General features: G+C 34.0%; 1 protein-coding gene across 1 annotated transcript in view; it reads right to left on the reverse strand.

Annotated features, from left to right (window-relative positions):
• The window catches only part of LOC136026038 (transcription factor IIIB 90 kDa subunit-like), a 56,116-nt gene extending 39,197 nt beyond the window's left edge, over nucleotides 1–16,919 (reverse strand). Inside the window, exons 1-2 of the mRNA XM_065702198.1 lie at nucleotides 16,873–16,919; nucleotides 1,010–1,218 (exon numbers count right to left, since the gene is read on the reverse strand). Of these exons, the coding sequence (XP_065558270.1) occupies nucleotides 1,010–1,202 (193 nt within the window). The 5' untranslated portion in view covers nucleotides 1,203–1,218; nucleotides 16,873–16,919. The remainder of the gene's footprint in view (nucleotides 1–1,009; nucleotides 1,219–16,872) is intronic.
• Nucleotides 16,920–17,671: the final 752 nt, after the last annotated feature.

Raw genomic sequence — 17,671 nt, forward strand, 5'->3', positions numbered from 1 at the left:
CACATTTTAAATTTTACCTTCAGATCCCCATTAGTCCTAGGCTCGACCAGCTCCCTTTGTAGTATTACATTATTCATTTCTATTTCATCAAATGGATTTATGATCCATGGTGATATTTCTACTCTCAGAATATTTTCAAATCTTATTTCGAAGTTATCATGCAGGGCAATTAGATGTTGAAGGTATGTCTGAATATATTCATCAAGACAACCTACCTGTCATAAGTTTGAAAACCAGGAAAATTCGCGTTGAATAATATTTTACTTAATATGTTTCAATTTTCCAAGAAAACCTGAAATTACACCTTTTTTTCGAAACTGAAACCTGTCCCTTGTAATTATAAGTTAATATTACTGATTTTTTTTAAAGAGCCTGTTAAATATGCAATTTCTGCTTTCAAATAGATCAAGTCTTCTTTTAAATTTGGATCTTTATTTTCCAGCAACTCTAAAACTGATTGAAAAATTGAGTAAAATCTTTTCGAACATGCACCTCTCAACAACCATCCATAAAGGCATTTGTTGAAAGTCTTCATCATTTGTATTGCACAATTGTGTAAATAAATGGAGTACTCAATGTACTCACTTTAATTAAAAATTAAAGTGATTGGTTCAATCTATCAGTTATTTCCTATTAGGTGTTGTTGGTGGATGACACAATGAATTATGGTTACTGTTTTTACAAGTAACAGTCACAGAGCGTCTTAATATACAATCTGCCTACATTGACAGGGGAAGTCAAGGCAACAATTTAGTTCTTCCCAATTTAAACCAGATAAATTTTTGTAGACCCGTGTTTACCAATGGTTGACCCCTTTTTTTTGCCGTGCCAACATAGACCTTTGTCGAGTCTCTTGTGAACCCCTGGGGTTCTACCTGGACAACTTTGGAAATCACTGTCCTGCATGAATAATCTAAACTATATTACATTATTATTGCTTTATTCTGTGCCCAAAAAATACATTCTGTGTGGAAACTTTTCTATAGCAAGAAAGGAATAAATTATTTACCTGCACCTTCTCCCTCATGAGTAACAAATCTGGATACAAGTGAAGCACCACCAGTAGTATTCTCAACGAACTCTACAGAATCATCAACAGCAAATGCATCAATTATAGTCCCACATTCTTCACATACTAGTTCTCCACTTTTTCCATCATAAGACACATTTGTGCTGAAACAGCTGGGACATTTTTGATCCATTCTCCCTCACAGATATCTAAGGATAAAAAATATAAACATTACATTATTAAGATTCATGATGAGCGATGTGCTTTATTTTAGGTGCATTAATCAAAAATAAGCAAGATTGTACTAAACTGCACCAATTACTGTGACCCTCCTCCACCCTACTCCATTTGGAGCTTAAGTAATTGATCAGAGGTCTCTCTTTTCATTTGTTGGCAGATAGATTACCAAAAAAATTAATATTTAGCAACATATCATCCTTTATCAGTAAAATCCAACCTCAACCATATAAAGCTTTCTTACATTATAGCCCTATAAATTCAGATCAAATCGAGCTTTTTGTACAGCTTACTATTTGATACAGGATTTTTCAAAAGAACACCTTACACCATCCTTGGATAATCTCTCTAAGAAACATCAGCCTATTTTCCTCAACATAACTTCAAGTTTTATAACATATCTTCTGAATCCTTTGAACTTTTTAAAAACACCATGCACCTTGATTATTCTTTTATTCAAATTCTCCCTGTATGCACTATCCCTTCAAGTAGTGCTACCTAGGCAAATAAACCCGTTCACTTTGTTAACTTCTTGTTACCTAGTATCCCCTTTTCAACAATGTTTATTTCTAACTTTATAAACTGTGTCACCTCAATATTGCTTCTCAAACCTATCTCCACACACTGAAGCCTTAAAACCATCAACATTTATTTATTATGCCAATAATATCCTGTTCCCCTGTAGCGCCTGCTATGCTTATTAGGATTCTTAGGAAACCTATTTCTACTTAACTCGAGTTAACTTATTAAAACCTGTTAATTTGTAAGACATTTTATAATCAAGTACTGGTTTGGTCATAACTAAATTATTTTTCTTAAGAAATTATAGCTCATGACAGTCATGGCTATCCACTTTCTTACAAAAAATTAGTAGAAGATATATTTATACCAAAACAATGCATTTACAGCATTGGCTGCATTTGTTTGTGGACTAGTTTTTCAGTGTCAAGTTTTAAATAATGTCATTTGCTACAAAAAAAAGTTTTTTTTTGTTTTGGGGTATCATGTGAGCTATCAATGATGAACTGGAAAAAAATACAAGATTGCAAATCTTGAGTTGTTTCTAACCAGAGTGCTTTTCGGATATATTTGGCTCCAACTCTTTTTCCTGTTCTTTGGGGATAGTGTCTCAGGCTTAAAGTAATTGATAATGACCTTGTTTTCTGCATTTTGCAAGAATATAGGTGTGGATTTTTTTTTTTTTACTGAAGGGTATGAGGCTAGCAGATCATATTAGACTATTCAAGGGTAGTTGAAACATAACCTTCAGGGAAGTTGTTAATAATTTATATGTAATCATATAGAATGTTTTATTCATTGTGTTGTTTGTTTTTTAATTGAAAGACGACGTAAGTGTTGTTTGTCTATCTAATCTATGCTGTATACTGTGACTCTGAAATTGTACATTTGAGAATTCATACCACTACTTATGTAACTGTAATATAAAATATTTCAATTAAAATACTTAATAATGTGATTAAGAGGACACAATTGGGGGTTAATTTTCCAAAAAATGACTATGGTTTCTGGAAAGAGCATGAAAGAAGAAAACTATTAGTACTTGTTCTAATTGTTGTTTATTTGTTTTTATCCACAGATTATTGAGATAGCTAAGAAATTACCTTCACACTTACCTTCGCAATCAGAATGTCATCCTAAATCCAAACATAACCTTCATTTATCTTCCCCTCCCCCTTATTGACCAAATTTATAGCCAAAATTGTACATAAGCAATGACAATTACTGTTATTTCCTTGCCTGTTTGCCATGAAATCCATTTGATGGAAAAGAATTGGGTACATATTATTTGGGACATTTATTTGACCATTAAGGGGAGGGGGGGTTGCAATGGATATCAATGTTGTATTTAGATTCAGGACTAAAATCTGAATGTAAAGGTAAGCCTGTATCTTGGCTATCTCATAAATCTGTGGAATGAAAAATTTATCTTTTTATTTTATTAACAAGCTTCCTTTAGAAGCAGTCAGCTCTTAAAAGTTCATACTCTAAATAATTAGCCTTTTAGTTGTTGAGGTGATTAAAAAAAAAGGATAAATTTAGCATAGCCTAAACTAAACAATTGCAACATTGTTAACTAGTATTTCTAGATTGTAAACCAAAAAGTAAACCTCAGTCTTGGTAAAATAGCTAGAAACTGTTTTAGCCCAAATCCAACACATCTTTTGCCTTATGTATTGAATGGACAGTAAAATCCATCACTCAGTTATCTTCTAACATGGTGTTTAGCATTAATAAAACACTTTATTTTGATATAACATTGCACACTGATATTTCCAGACCCTAAATCCTAGCAAAGACCCCTATTCCTGAGTAAGCCAAAAAGTAAATCAAACCTGTCTTTCAGATTCCAGAATATACATGCTCAAGAATGTTCCAAATTTCTAAAATGAATTTGCAAGCGAAGTGATAATTTGTTTAAGATTGAGCATTGAACAGTGCATCAAATTGTGTTTACCTCTTAGTTATCTCATAATGGTCCTACACTACCAGCGTTGGGAAGTACTTCAATACTTGTACTTTAAGTGCTACTAAAGTATAAAATAAAGGTACTTGAGTTTTACCTCAATACATTCTACCTGAAGTACTTAATACTTAAGTAAAATAAATAGGGACTTGAAAGTCACAAGAACCAATAATTCTTAAGTACTTTCAAGTACTCTTCCAAGTACATTCCACTTCAACGGAATTACTTTTTTTTACAGAAAAGGATATTTCAAAAAAAAAAAGGAATTTCAAGACTCAAAAGTAGTAGGATTTCAAAATTTGAAAAAAAAATTGTTTGAAAATATTTTTCTGAAAGAAAAATGTTTCTTTGGTAGCATTTACCTGACAATCAAAAACCTGACGAAGCTCAAGCAGCCTGTGAAGTACACTGCTCCATTGGTTAGCGCACTACTAGATGGTGTTGAGTGGTGGTTTAGCTTTCTGGGGGGTTCCGTCCAAAGCTGCAAAGACTACGTCCTCATACCCTGCAGCACATCCATGTTTAAGAACAAAATATTCCTCAACAGCTGGAAAGAAGCAGCTACAACAATGCGGGTTGAGGAGGCTAAAAGGATGAGAACATGTGATCCTTATAATGGCAAGTCCAGCCACTTGTCAGTTGATGGTTTCTATGAATTCTCAGAAGATGAGAGCAATTCATTGCAGTCTAACTCTGCACTTAACAAAGTGAATATAGAGGTTTTGCAGTTTCTAGGAGACAAACGAAGGGACCTTTGCGTTCTTAAGGATTACCCTCATGTGCAGCAAGTTTTTCGACAATACAACTGTGTATTGCCATCTTCAGCTCCTGTTGAAAGACTTTTTTTAACTGGAGGATCCATTTGGTCTCCACAAAGGAATTTGCTAGGAGACCAAAAGCTTGAGTGCTTAGCAGTGCTAAAAGCATATTCCCAGTACCAGCATTTCCACCAGAAGACAAATCATTAACCTTGAGCAAGGGAGGCTACACTTCCTTCAATGTTTCTTGACCTAGTACGGTGCAGTTTGGACTAAATGGAAATAGAAGAAAAAACCATTGAAGAATTCCTAGAACTGCCTAGAATCCTGTAATTAGTTACTTTAATAGACTGTTAACTTTCGTCAGTGGATACGTGTGGCACTGGTAATGTTTAAAACTAACTAACGTTCAAAGAAGTGGAGCTCTACTGTCTTTTGTGGTGTTTAATTATTTATTTAAACTGCATAATGCCTTTATTATATGACTGTATTTTATTTCCATTATATAACTAGAGATGACTGAGCTAGAAATGGTGCTAGTATAGTGGTACTTAAAGTAGTACTTGAAGTACTACTGAAGTACAAGTTCTGTACTTAAAACTCAATTACTGCTTAAGTATAGTTGTGGTCTGGTACTTAATACTTGATACTTAAGTACCAAAATTGAACGTACTTAATATTTGATACTTGTCACAACACTGTACACTACACGTCAACCTTCTTAACCTTCTTTGTTTATACAAATAATTGACAACCCTTGATTCTCAATATTCATAACCATTGGACAAAATGTTGCATGCTACAGCTTAGCCAGGGCCAGGATAGGACTGAAAAAGAGTGGGTATGGACAAAGGATGATCGGGTGGCAGCACAAGATCATTTTGGACCCCATGCAATACTAACTTGCATAGACCCAATGGCAATAACTAGGAAATTGATGCCTAAGTACCTGAGGTATGCATAAGAGGTGTATGCTGCCTTTCTTAATCAATTTTGCCAGCTTTCACCAACAGAACTATCAATAAAGGCGAGCTATCCATGTAACCAGATACTTATTGAAACATCATAAAACATAGTAAGCTGAGAACTAAAAAATCAAGTTCAAATTTATTTTTTATAAATTAAAAATGAAAAGTATTTCAATACCCTTTGTTACAGCTTTTCAAAGTCTATTCAATTTTCAGTCAAAGCACTTTACCTAAGTTAATGGGCTTTAGGTTTACAAACTTGTGTCCCTAGATGAGACTATATAGCCTAAAAAGAAACTTGGGTTTGTTTATTTTAATTTTAATACCATTTAAGGCATGCTGGGGCGAGGGGTTGCCAAAAGAAACCTTAAAAAACAAATAAAAGCTACGTTTGTGTATTTTTAATACGTCTTTTTGTATTGGAGACCTTCAATACAGTGAAATGGAAATTTCAATGTATTCAAATTCAATTCAATTTCCATTGAAATGGAAACCTCCGCCATACATAGTTTTAGGCTCTCTCCTTGTTTCTGGGGCAGATTCATGGCTGATGTGGTTTGCATTTGGAAACACGGTTTAGAGTCTTTAGACGTTTCCCATAAACATTTAAATAGTTTTGACGAAAACGTAAAATTTACAGTGGAGTTTGAAGAAGATGAAAAAGTACCTTTTCGGGATATCTTATTGATTAAAAGTGAGTTCCATTTACTTTTTTCAGTATATACAAAACCTACTTACAGTGATAGGTATTTGAACTTTCACTCGTGCCGCCCTATTTCAGTGAAATGAGGGGTTGTGATTGCACTGGTGGATAGAGCTTTCAGAATTTGTTCCAGGGAGTTTTTAGATTCTGAATTGTTGTATTTGAGGGATGTTTCATTTTGTAATAGCTACCCGATTAAATTCATTGATAAAATAATAAAAAATAGATGCATTAAACACAACAATAGGGTTATTGGGGTTTCACAGTGCACAGAATTAAACTTACCGAAAAGTTTCATTTCTTTACCTTATGTACCTACTTTGGGAGAGATGCTTAAAAGAATTTTAGGTAAACATAACGTTGATACTTGTTTCCAATCAGTGAGACCATTAGGTAGCTTTCTTAATTCTGGGAAGGATTTAACCTGGGGAAATTTAGTTAGTGGGGTGTATAAAATTCCTTGTTCCTGTGGAAAGTTTTATATTGGTAGAACTCACCAACAATTTACTGAAAGATTTATTGAGCATCACAACTCAATAGAAAAAACCCTACAATTAAGAAAGCCTCTGGAAACTTTTGTTTCAGCTCTAGCTGAACTTACATTCTTTTATCCCAAACATTTTATACAATTTGATGAGGCTACAGCTGTTTTTAATGATAGAGGTTTTTCTCAGTGGGCAAGGGAGGCTATAGAAATTAAAAAAAAAACATATATTTGCTAATATTTCAATAAATAGAGACACAGGGAATTTAAATATTGACCCAATTTATGGTGTTCTTTTGAAAAATGAGCCAATATTCAATATTGGCTCAAATGTAGGGAAAAGCAGCTATTTGAGTTACTTCAATGAGAATCAAAGAGCAACTGAGGAAAAATTATGAAAGTTGAAACTTAGTTAATTATTCTGTTGCGAAATAATCCTCCTGTAAGATAATATTGAAGCAACTCTTTTTGGTCTAGTAGCTAATCTTGTCCCCTGGTGATTGCGTAAAATTTTAACTCCTTTATTGAATATTGGCTCATTTTTCAAAAGAACACCATAAATTGGGTCAATATTTAAATTCCCTGTGTCTCTATTTATTGAAATATTAGCAAATATATGGTTTTTTTTTAATTTCTATAGCCTGGAACAAATTCTGAAAGCTCTATCCACCAGTGCAATCACAACCCCTCGTTTCACTGAAATAGGGTGGCACAAGTGAAAGTTCAAATACCTATCACTGTGAGTAGGCTTTGTATATACTGAAAAAAGTAAATGGAACTCACTTTTAATCAATAAGATATCCAGAAAAGATACTTTTTCATCTTCTTCAAACTCCACTGTAAATTTTACGTTTTTGTCAAAACTATTTAAATGTTTATGGGAAACGTCTAAAGACTCTAAACCGTGTTTCCAAATGCAAATCACATCATCCATGAATCTGCCCCAGAAACAAGGAGAGAGCCTAAAACTGTGTATGGCGGAGATTTCCATTTCAATGGAAATTGAATTGAATTTGAATACATTGAAATTTCCATTTCAATGTATTGGAGATCTCCAATACAAAAAGACATATTAAAAATACACAAACGTAGCTTTTATTTGTTTTTTAAGGTTTCTTTTGGCAATCCCTCACCCCAGCATGCCTTAAATGGTATTAAAATTAAAATAAACAAACCCAAGCTTCTTTTTAGGCTATATAGTCTCATCTAGGGACACAAGTTTGTTTACCTAAAGCCCATTAACTTAGGTAAAGCGCTTTGACTGAAGATTGAATAGACTTTTAAATTGCAATTTGAGATCCAATGACAGGTTTTAGTTTTAAAGGGATAAGACCAGAAAGATAAGAATCGAAGCTAGGTTACTTGTATTGAGTGTGTTTCAAATATGCAATAGCATATCATCCCAGAGACGGTTAGATATCTTATGAGGGAACACGATTATGATTTAGTGGGTGATATGAATGGCCAAGAGATTAAGTTGGTATTTAAGAATTTCAAAAGTGGTACTGGTGTGGGTGTTGATGGTACACCAATAAAGTTATTTAAGAACTTTTGTACCTTTTTATGCCAATAATTGTTCTTTGTAATAAGGTGTTAACTTCATGACAATGGCCAAGCGTTTGGAAGACATCATTGTTTATACCTCTTTTTAAGAAAGGAAACCTGGAAGCTCATGTGAATTATTGTTTAATAGTGCTTGTCCCTGCTTTAAGTAAGGCATTTGAGAAAATATTCTACAAAATAGTAACCCAACTATAATATTTCGAGTGGGAGTGTAAATAGATAAATCCTTAGTAAGAAGAAAAAGTTTATATGATTAATTTATTTTGTCATTAGATTAAGTATTTTTGCATTGTATTCTGTTTCTGTGCATGCTTGTAATTTCTACTGTTGTTTAATTTCCTTGCTTGTTTTTTATTTATTTATATTTTTGTGTGTATATTGCCCTTGGGCTTTTCAAATAAACTTATCTATCTATCTATCTATACAATAACAAGAAGCATCTTGGTAGATATTAATCATATTTTTCATGGGAAAATCTTGCTGGACAATTTCATTCAATTTGCTGAAAATTTCCTCTGGACAATTTCCATTGCAACATTCTCTGGATAAAATTGTGCATCCAAAGAGGAATAAAGACAAATAAAAAGAATTAGCCTATGTAAAAGAATTATATAATATCTTTCAAAAAATTTTATTCCTACCAAATATTCCCAGCAAAAAATGTCCATATGATTCCCAATAACAAACATGGTTTGTAAGCAATGGACAAATTCCTAAACTTAAAAAGTACTTAAACTTCTAGAATGGGGATTTCTGATTGTTTTGTACTTAGAGAGGGAGATGATTCAAAATGGTGCATTTTAATGTCAAAATATCCCAGAATTCATTGAGCCATCAGAAAAATACTTAGGGTAATTATTTCTGAGGGAGTGACAAACAGAAACATTGTCACAGAGAGAGAGAGAGAGAGAGAGAGAGAGAGAGAGAGAGAGAGAGAGAGAGAGAGAGAGAGAGAGAGAGAGAGAGAGAGAGAGAGAGAGAGAGAGAGAGAGATACAGAGAAAATCACACACATGGTCCTTATTCCAAAGTTTTTTTTTTAGAACATTCAAAAAAGTTTATTACTCTTATTAAATGGACCATGTATTTCAGGAGTCATTCTTAACCAATTGGGACAAAAGTTATATTTTAGTGTAAAGAGCGAGGTATTTTACAATATTTTTTACCATTTTAGTTTCAACAGACTCATTAGAACTTTATCCCTCACCAGATTTTAGATTAAATTTATGACCATTTCCACTGCCTACCATGATGCATAATTGTTGAGGCTCTCTTTAAATTGAGGGTATTTCTTTGGGTAGTACCTTTCTTTGTTTACCCAATTGTGAGTTTATCCGAGCAACCTATTATGTTTCCTCCCCAAAAAATCCTGGATCCAGTATTTTCTCTCTGAAAATCCAATTTAAAATAACAAATTTCTTAAATTTATCCAAAAATATTTAACCTTTTAAAAATTAATATGTATTGAGACAAAGAGCTGATGCATTGAGCAGTTTTACTGGTTTGTATTAAAATAAAGGCCAAACTCTTTAGCACTTTAGACCATTTCCACTACCTACCTAAAATGCATAACTGTTGAGGTTCCCTTTGAATTGTGGATATTTCTTTGTTTGCAAGTTTAATCGAGCACTTATTATGCACACCCCCCCCCAAAAAAAAAAAATCCTGGATCTACTATTTACTCTCTGAAAATCCAATTCAAAATAAAAAAATTCAAGACATTAAAATGTCTAATAACAAGACAAAGAGCCTGAGTCATAGATCTCAGCAAAGAATGTCTAAACAGGTTTTTTGAAGTGACTGAGAAAAGGCAAGACTCTGGCTGAGATTGTGTATTATTGCATAATATCTTTGTCAGTAAGAGAAACATATGTTGATTTATTAGCTGAACTGATAGCTATTGCTAAATTTGAAAATAGGTAGCATAGTATAAGCAAAACTATTCAAATTAATGACCTATTTGTTCAGAAAACAGAGGCAATCCTAACTGTGAAAAAATCAACTTTCTAGGTGGCATAATAGAGTAATTATAGTAGATAAAATGTCAAAAAATGTGCTGAGTGATCAAAGTGGCCAACTATTGGTTGCTTCACCACATATCAATAGAATGTGGGCCTAGGACTATCCAGAGGTAGAAAATATACTTGCAGATCTTTGAAACCTCATAAATTGGGATCAACCAAAGTTGTGAAGCTGAAAACAGTTTTCTTGTACTGCATTTAAGCAGATGATCTGTCTTCTAACATTTCACTTTCACAACACAAAGAATTTTAAAGGTTATATAGATAACTTTGAAGACCACACTGCCTTTCCATGACAAAAGTAAAACAGTTCAAAATAGGGATGAGACTTTTTTATTGACAATGAACAGATATAAAATTTAACTGGATATTATGAACACATATAAGTGTTCATCATAAGCAGTAAAACTCCTGCAGTAATTTACATCATCAGCAGTAAAAGTTTTACTGCTGATGATGAACACTTATATGTGTTTGAAATATCCAGTTAAATTTTATATCTGTTCACTGTCAATAAAAAGATTTCATCCCTATTTTGAACTGTTTTACTTTTGTTAAAGGTTATAATTCAATATTTAGACCCCCAAAAGTTTCATTTTATCTAGCTTCATCCCTTTCCAAGATAGTGTAAATCAAAATTTTAGTAATAACACCTCTGAGGGTCAGAAAAGGGCTCAAAACTGGATTTCCAAGTAAAACAATTATTGGCCTATTCTTGAAAAGAGCACAGGCTAATAGAAGACATCAAATGGTATATTCTCATAATTCAAAGATCATTAAAGGAAATTTCTCCAAATTTGCCAAATAAGAGTAAGATAGCACCAGACAAAAGGTTGTTGTTGTAGAGAAAATACGCTCGGCTTTCGCCCTCTGCGTCACCAAACAATAATTAAACTTAAAATCACAGAAACGAAAAGAACATACAAATCAAATAAATCAAATCATCTTCTCTTCTCACCACACTCTTGTGAATGAAAAAAAAAAAAAAAAAAAAAAAAAAAAAAAAAAAAAAAAATTACAACCAGTTGAAAATCTTTGTTGAAGACACAAAAACTCCCAATGCCTCCAATATTTTTAACTCCTTATCTTTACTAACACGAGTGAAACCTAAAACGAGAGAAGTGGACGTCTTCAGGCCCAATGATTCAATTTTTCTGATCAGAATATTTCTCTCAGTTGTGAAACGAGGGCATTCTGAGAGAATGTGATCTATAGTTTCATCAATATTTACACACCTAAAAAAAGGGCATGACTTGCTATCTGTAAGATGATATAGTGCTTGACGAGATCTGGTCATTGCATGACCAGTTCTCAGACGGAAAATAGAGTTTGCAATTTTCCTATTTGGATGGATAAGGTGATGTGGGATATAATGCCCCTCAAAAGACAAAACATAAATATTTGTTGTTGCAATACATCTATTATTAATTCTAATAGAACTTGCAGCAGAGGTTATTAACTTTGAAGTTTCATTTACAGTGAGAGCAACCTTCCAAATAATTGGGTGGTGGATAGCCTGTTTTGCAATACTGTCAGCAATTTCATTTCCCTTAATCCTTATGTGAGAAGGAACCCAGACCATTTTCAGTTGAAGACCATCAGAAGACATTATTTTCTGAATTTTTCCCTGTAGATGAACAACAATTGGAATAACTTTTCCTTGCCTCTTTTTTAGATCAGAAAGAACACTTTCAGAGTCAGAAAAGATAACAAATGAGCCTGATCCTACTTCCAGCACTGTATCCAAAGCTTTTTGGAGAGCAAGACATTCTGCATGGAAAATGGAGATTCCATCTGAAACTCTAATCCCAACTGATGAGCCATTCCACTCAGAAAAAATGCCTATGGATGCCTTCCCATCATTTGAGACAGATCCATCAGTAAATATCTTTTTCCAATTATAAAATTCAACCATTTTAGCTAGTGTAAGTTGATGAAGGATTAGACTATTCATTTTATTCTTAGGACAATCCATGCCAGGGATTTTTATATCTATAACATTATCAATGCTATTAGGGGTGTTGGGAGATATCTGGGTCTGACAAGAAAAGATTAGGTTTTCAGGAACACCTATGCCATTGAGCAAGGAGACCAACTTGATAATGGCTGGACTACTATATGTCTTCCGATTTTCATAGAGAAATGTATGATTTATGAGACACTCCTTGAGAACATGGAGGTTTTGGTTAGTATTTACTTTCATAAAGTAATTAGAAGAAAGTTTCAAGAATCTTTCTTCTAAAGAAGGTATATTAACCTCATTGAACAGAGCTGCAATAGGAGTACTTTTTAGTGCACCTGTGATTAATCTCAGGCCATGGTGAACTATTGATTCAATTTTAGAAATTAACTTTTTCGAAGCTGAGTAATAGACAGGGAGACAATATTCAATCTTTCCATATATTATAGATGTGAATAGTTTTCGAAGACTATCTCGGCTAGCTCCCCACTTTTGCCCAGCAATAGCACGCATAAAATTCAGTCGTTTTTCAAGTGCATCACAAAGATGAGAGATATGAACATTCCAATTTAACTTACTATCCAGCCACATACCAAGGAATTTGACATTCCTGGCAAAATGAATTTGTTGTTTATATAGAGTCAGATTAATTGAGAGACAATCTTGCCTAAGGTCAATTTTCCTAGAAAAAACCATGCCAGTGGTCTTTGGGATAGAAAAAACCAGATTTTTTTGTATTAAGCCATATTGACAGTTTATCAATTGCTCCCTGGAGCTTGGGTTGACAAGCTTCAGGAGAGGAGCCTTCAGTCCAAAGAGCTAAGTCATCTGCATATAAGACAAACTTTATTGAGGGCATATCAGCCAAAATAATATCATTAATCAGTATGTTAAAAAGAAGAGGATTCAAAACTCCTCCTTGGGGAACACCTAATGAGACTGTACTAGCAGAGGAGCATATGGATCCAACTATCCAACTCTGGTTTTAATAATCCTATTAAAAAGCATTGCCCTGCACCACTTCCAGAAATTATTTCCAACATTAAATTTATGAGCCTGTCTTAGGATTGCAAAGGGGTCCAATGTATCATAAGCTTTCTTAATATCAAAGAAGACTGCAGAAACAACTCTCTTTCTTGTAAAAGCTTTCTTAATGTCATGATCAAGTTGAATTAGGTTATCAAGGGTTGATCCACCTTTCCGAAAACCTGCTTGTTCAGCAATAAGAGAATTATCAATAAGGGGTTCAAATCTCAGCTTAATCATTTTCTCATAGAGTTTAGCAATGCATGAGGTTAAGGCAATTGGGCGGTATGAAGCTGGGTCTGAACGATCCCCTTTACCTTTATATATTGGGACTAGAATAGAAGACTTCCAAGCAGATGGGACAGTGCCACTTTCCCAACATCTGTTAAACAAGTAAAGAAGAGGGACCAAGAAAGTCGGTGGAAGAGCTCTAAGCATCTTATTGTGGACCAAATCTTCACCCATGCTGAGTCATTTAGAGACTGTATTGTAGAAGTTAGCACATCCATATCAAAATCTTTGTCAAGATTAGTGACAGACCCTGGGGGAAACTGAGCTTCCATAAACATAGAGTTATTATATGTGTTACTATTTGAAGATTGACCTGCAAAATAACTATTCAAAGACTCTGCCACTTCATATGGCTTGTACATAATTGAACCACCATTGGACTTAATCTTTGGAGTAGACTGATCACTATGCTGATAACCTGCAAATTTTCTGAAATTTTTCCAAAGTGTTTTAGAAGGAGTTGACTGATTAAACTGATTTTCACAAATATCTTCCCAAGCTGCTTTTCTTTCAGCTAGGACATGTTTCTTAAAAGTAGCTTCGGCCTTTCTCATTTCAATTTTTTTGAAAAGGTTGCTTTTATCTGAAAGCCAGATTTTTCTAGCATTACACTTATTTTGTTTTAGTGATTCTAAATTATTATTCCAAAAGAGAACATTTTTTTTCCTATTTTTTACTAGTTGTGTTTGGAGTTTAAAAAATAAATTTGAAGCATCAATGATGCTTTTAGTGATATTTTCATTTAAAACATCTATATCATTAATTAGGGCTGGTACCATACTCCCCGATTTAAGTGCCCATGGTTTCCAATTATCATCATTGAAAATCCATCTAGGAGCAATGTTAAATTTAGAGAGAACTGGTCTTTTTGACAGTTCTGTAATAAGTGGGTAATGCTGGCTACCAAGATTGTCATGGAACCTGGACACCTTACTATAAGCAGATAGTCTGCTACCAACAAAACAAAGATCAATGGTTGAGTTTTTACCATTGGAGGAGTGCACATAAGTTCCTAAATTCTTAGGTGTGATTAGTGTGTGGGAAATCTGACTGATAGAGATTGAATCCAAGAGCAACAATGATTGAGGGTCTCTAGGGTGGGTTGAGTCCCACAGGGGATGGTGAAGATTGAAATCTCCAAGTATTAGTTGGTTTGGGGAAAGATCTAATAATTTCTTGAAGGTTGGGTTATTGAAAGAAGAGGGTTTATTTATATAGATATTGACTACTGACAAGGGGGGAAGGTCATCCATCTCAACCTTTATAACTAGTATTTCCATTGATGACTGGACATCAATATTGACAACAGAGCTAATCAAGTCCTTTCTCACAAGAGTCAATAGGCCTCCACCTTTTTGAGAAGAGGAATTTAGGATCCTATCTTTTCTATGTGATGTATAATAAAATTTCTTCCAGGGGACAAATGGGATTCTTGGATGCAGACAATTTCTGGGGATTCAATGTCCAAAAATCTTTTTAACTCAACCAAACGATCAATGGGTAGACCTGTAGTGTTAAATTGAACTATTTTCATTCTAAACTGTTAGCTGTCTTTGATATTAAGGATTGTTTCCATTTGTTTTTAGTTGCTTTCTGTTTCAAGATAGGTGAGAGAGCATTTGCATTTCTTTTAAGGAATTGATTTTTTGCTGGAGAAGGTTTTTTGGAGATTTCTGATGTTGGTTTTACAGGTGAAGTAGAGATTGGGACAGAGTCAAGAGATTCCAAATCATCTTCAGAAATAGAATGATTTGAGGTGAGATCTTTAAATGTTCTATCAGATGGTGCATGTGAGGAACTAAAGTCTTGAAACATTTTTTCCAAACGGCCTGAGATAGAATCTTCAATTTGTTTAAATTTTGAGGATAGGAATGAGCTGATCATTTCAGGAATTCTAACTGTCAAGATATCATCAATTATTTTCTTGATTAGGGGTTCTAAGACTGTTTGTTGAGTTGACATGAATGGGCTAGGAGTGGGGTTTTCAGGGGATGGAATGGGAGGGAATTCTTCATTAGAAAGAGCTGGAGTTGTGTCATTTAGTTGCATGTTGGATTTAAGGATATCTGCATACTTATTTTTGCAGCACCAATAGTGATTTTTTCTTGTACTGCCTTAACAATAACCTTTTCAACATTTTTTGTTACAGGACATGCTTTGTCTTTAGCGTGATGGTTGCCAAGACAATTGGGGCACTTGAATAGTGTAATATTGTCTCTCTTAATAATACAAGAAGATGTTAGATGGTTGTTGGCACATCTTGAACATCTAGGTTTACTGCAACATACTTTGGCAGTGTGGCCATGCCTTTGGCAGTGATTGCAGATCACGACATGGGGAATATATGTCTTGACTTTTTTTTCCATACCCAGAATACAAATAAATTCAGGAAGGTCAAGTGAAGGAGTAAGGATAAACCCATCAACATTCATCTTGTCAGATGTCTGTTGACCAAAAAGTGGACGTACTCTTGTGAAACCTTGATCCATCAGTTCATCTAATAAGATTTCACTTGTAAAAATACCCTTGTCAAAGAATACCAGCCCCTCAGGCATGAAACCGTTGGGGGAGTTTGAGTGCAATCCCTGAGAGCCTTGAGCTGAGGAATCCTTCTCACATGAGAATGTTAATGATTGGTTATTATCCAAAACTAGCTCCCCTATCGCTAGTATCTTGTTCAGTACTGCTTGATTTCTGATCTTAAGGCAGTTAGAACCATTTGAGGATTCTACCAAAATTGTATCTTTTTGGCATTCATTAAATTGATTTCTCAACAACATAATTCCTTTCATGATTACACCCAGTGGTGGATTATGAAGACCAGGCTGCCCTGTTTTAGTCAACCATACTCTAATGATACTGTCCTCACCCATGAGAACACCAGATCCCCCTGAATCATGGGGGTTAGGCATGATGAAAGCCTTTCCAATCACAACAGAAAAAAAAAGTAGAAAGAAATTCCACAAAACCAGTCACAGGGTGAAAAGAAGAGAAGGAAAAATATCTTAAATACCTTAATATTAACTGTTTAAACAGTAAAACAAAGAAAATAAGAAAATTAGCAAAATGCTTTATCAATTTAATCTTTCCTTTGGAGCGTATGTTCCATAGGAAAGCTCTGTTCCACGTAGCCGTGTAATGATAAGGCTACGTGGAACAGAGCTTTCCTATGGAACATAGGAAACAAAAGGTATATTATTTTAGTCTACCTAGGCCTTAATAAATACAGGGGGAGGGCTAGGATGATGTTACACTGGTAGGCTAGCCTACCCTGTGATCTAAAAATCTAATATGCTTAACAAGTGGTTTTTATTGTTGAGAAGTTAAAATTTCTGTAACTTTAATTGCTTTTTAAAAGAAAATTTCACCTAATGCAATATTCAGCTTCTTCAAAAACAAAGTAGACAAGTGCCGGCATTTGTATATACAAAGTTGCCGATATATTACACGAATGACTCTGCTGAAAATTTCGGTCCAGAAAGTGATTATGGTGTCGAAACTTTAAATCTAATTTTTTTTTCTTTTTAATGTCATAATGTAACCGTTTTTAAGTATAAAAGCAGATTTTCGGCAATATTCGCTTAGTATCTTCAATAGTTGGTTTATCAATGCAGAAAAATGTGGATAAAACTCTATATTAGGTGCTTTTCGCTATCTCAGAAAGTGGTTAGTTTCGTAAAATGAAACTTTCAGGGCTGGATCTACAGACTGTAATATGTCCCAGAAATTTGTTTTGAATTACATATCTGCACTCTCTCTCCCTTTATAGAGCACTGACGTTTGCTAAGTTTTGAAAATCTTTGTTTTATAAAAGCAGAACCTTGCAAAATTGATCTTCTGCTTAAATGAAGTACAAAAAAGAATTTTCAGTTTCACAAATATGCTTAATCTGAATTTATGAGTTTTCAGAGATCTGTATGTACATTTACTAAATTCAAAAAAAAATATTGATATGGCTTAAAATTCTTTTAAAAATCACAGCAGTCTCATTTTCAAAACTAAAACCAGTGGAAAAGAAAATGCAATTAAGTATGAAGATATAATGTTGTTTTATTAAAATTCCATTAGGCAGAACCTGTCAAGTTGGCAAATTCGTTAATACTTAGAAACTAGAAATGGGTTAACATAGTATATTGGCAGTACCCTCCCGGAGAATTTTTTCGGCCC

The sequence above is a fragment of the Artemia franciscana genome, chromosome 4 (genome assembly GCF_032884065.1).
Source record: "Artemia franciscana chromosome 4, ASM3288406v1, whole genome shotgun sequence".
Classification (NCBI taxonomy): Eukaryota; Metazoa; Arthropoda; class Branchiopoda; order Anostraca; family Artemiidae; genus Artemia; species Artemia franciscana.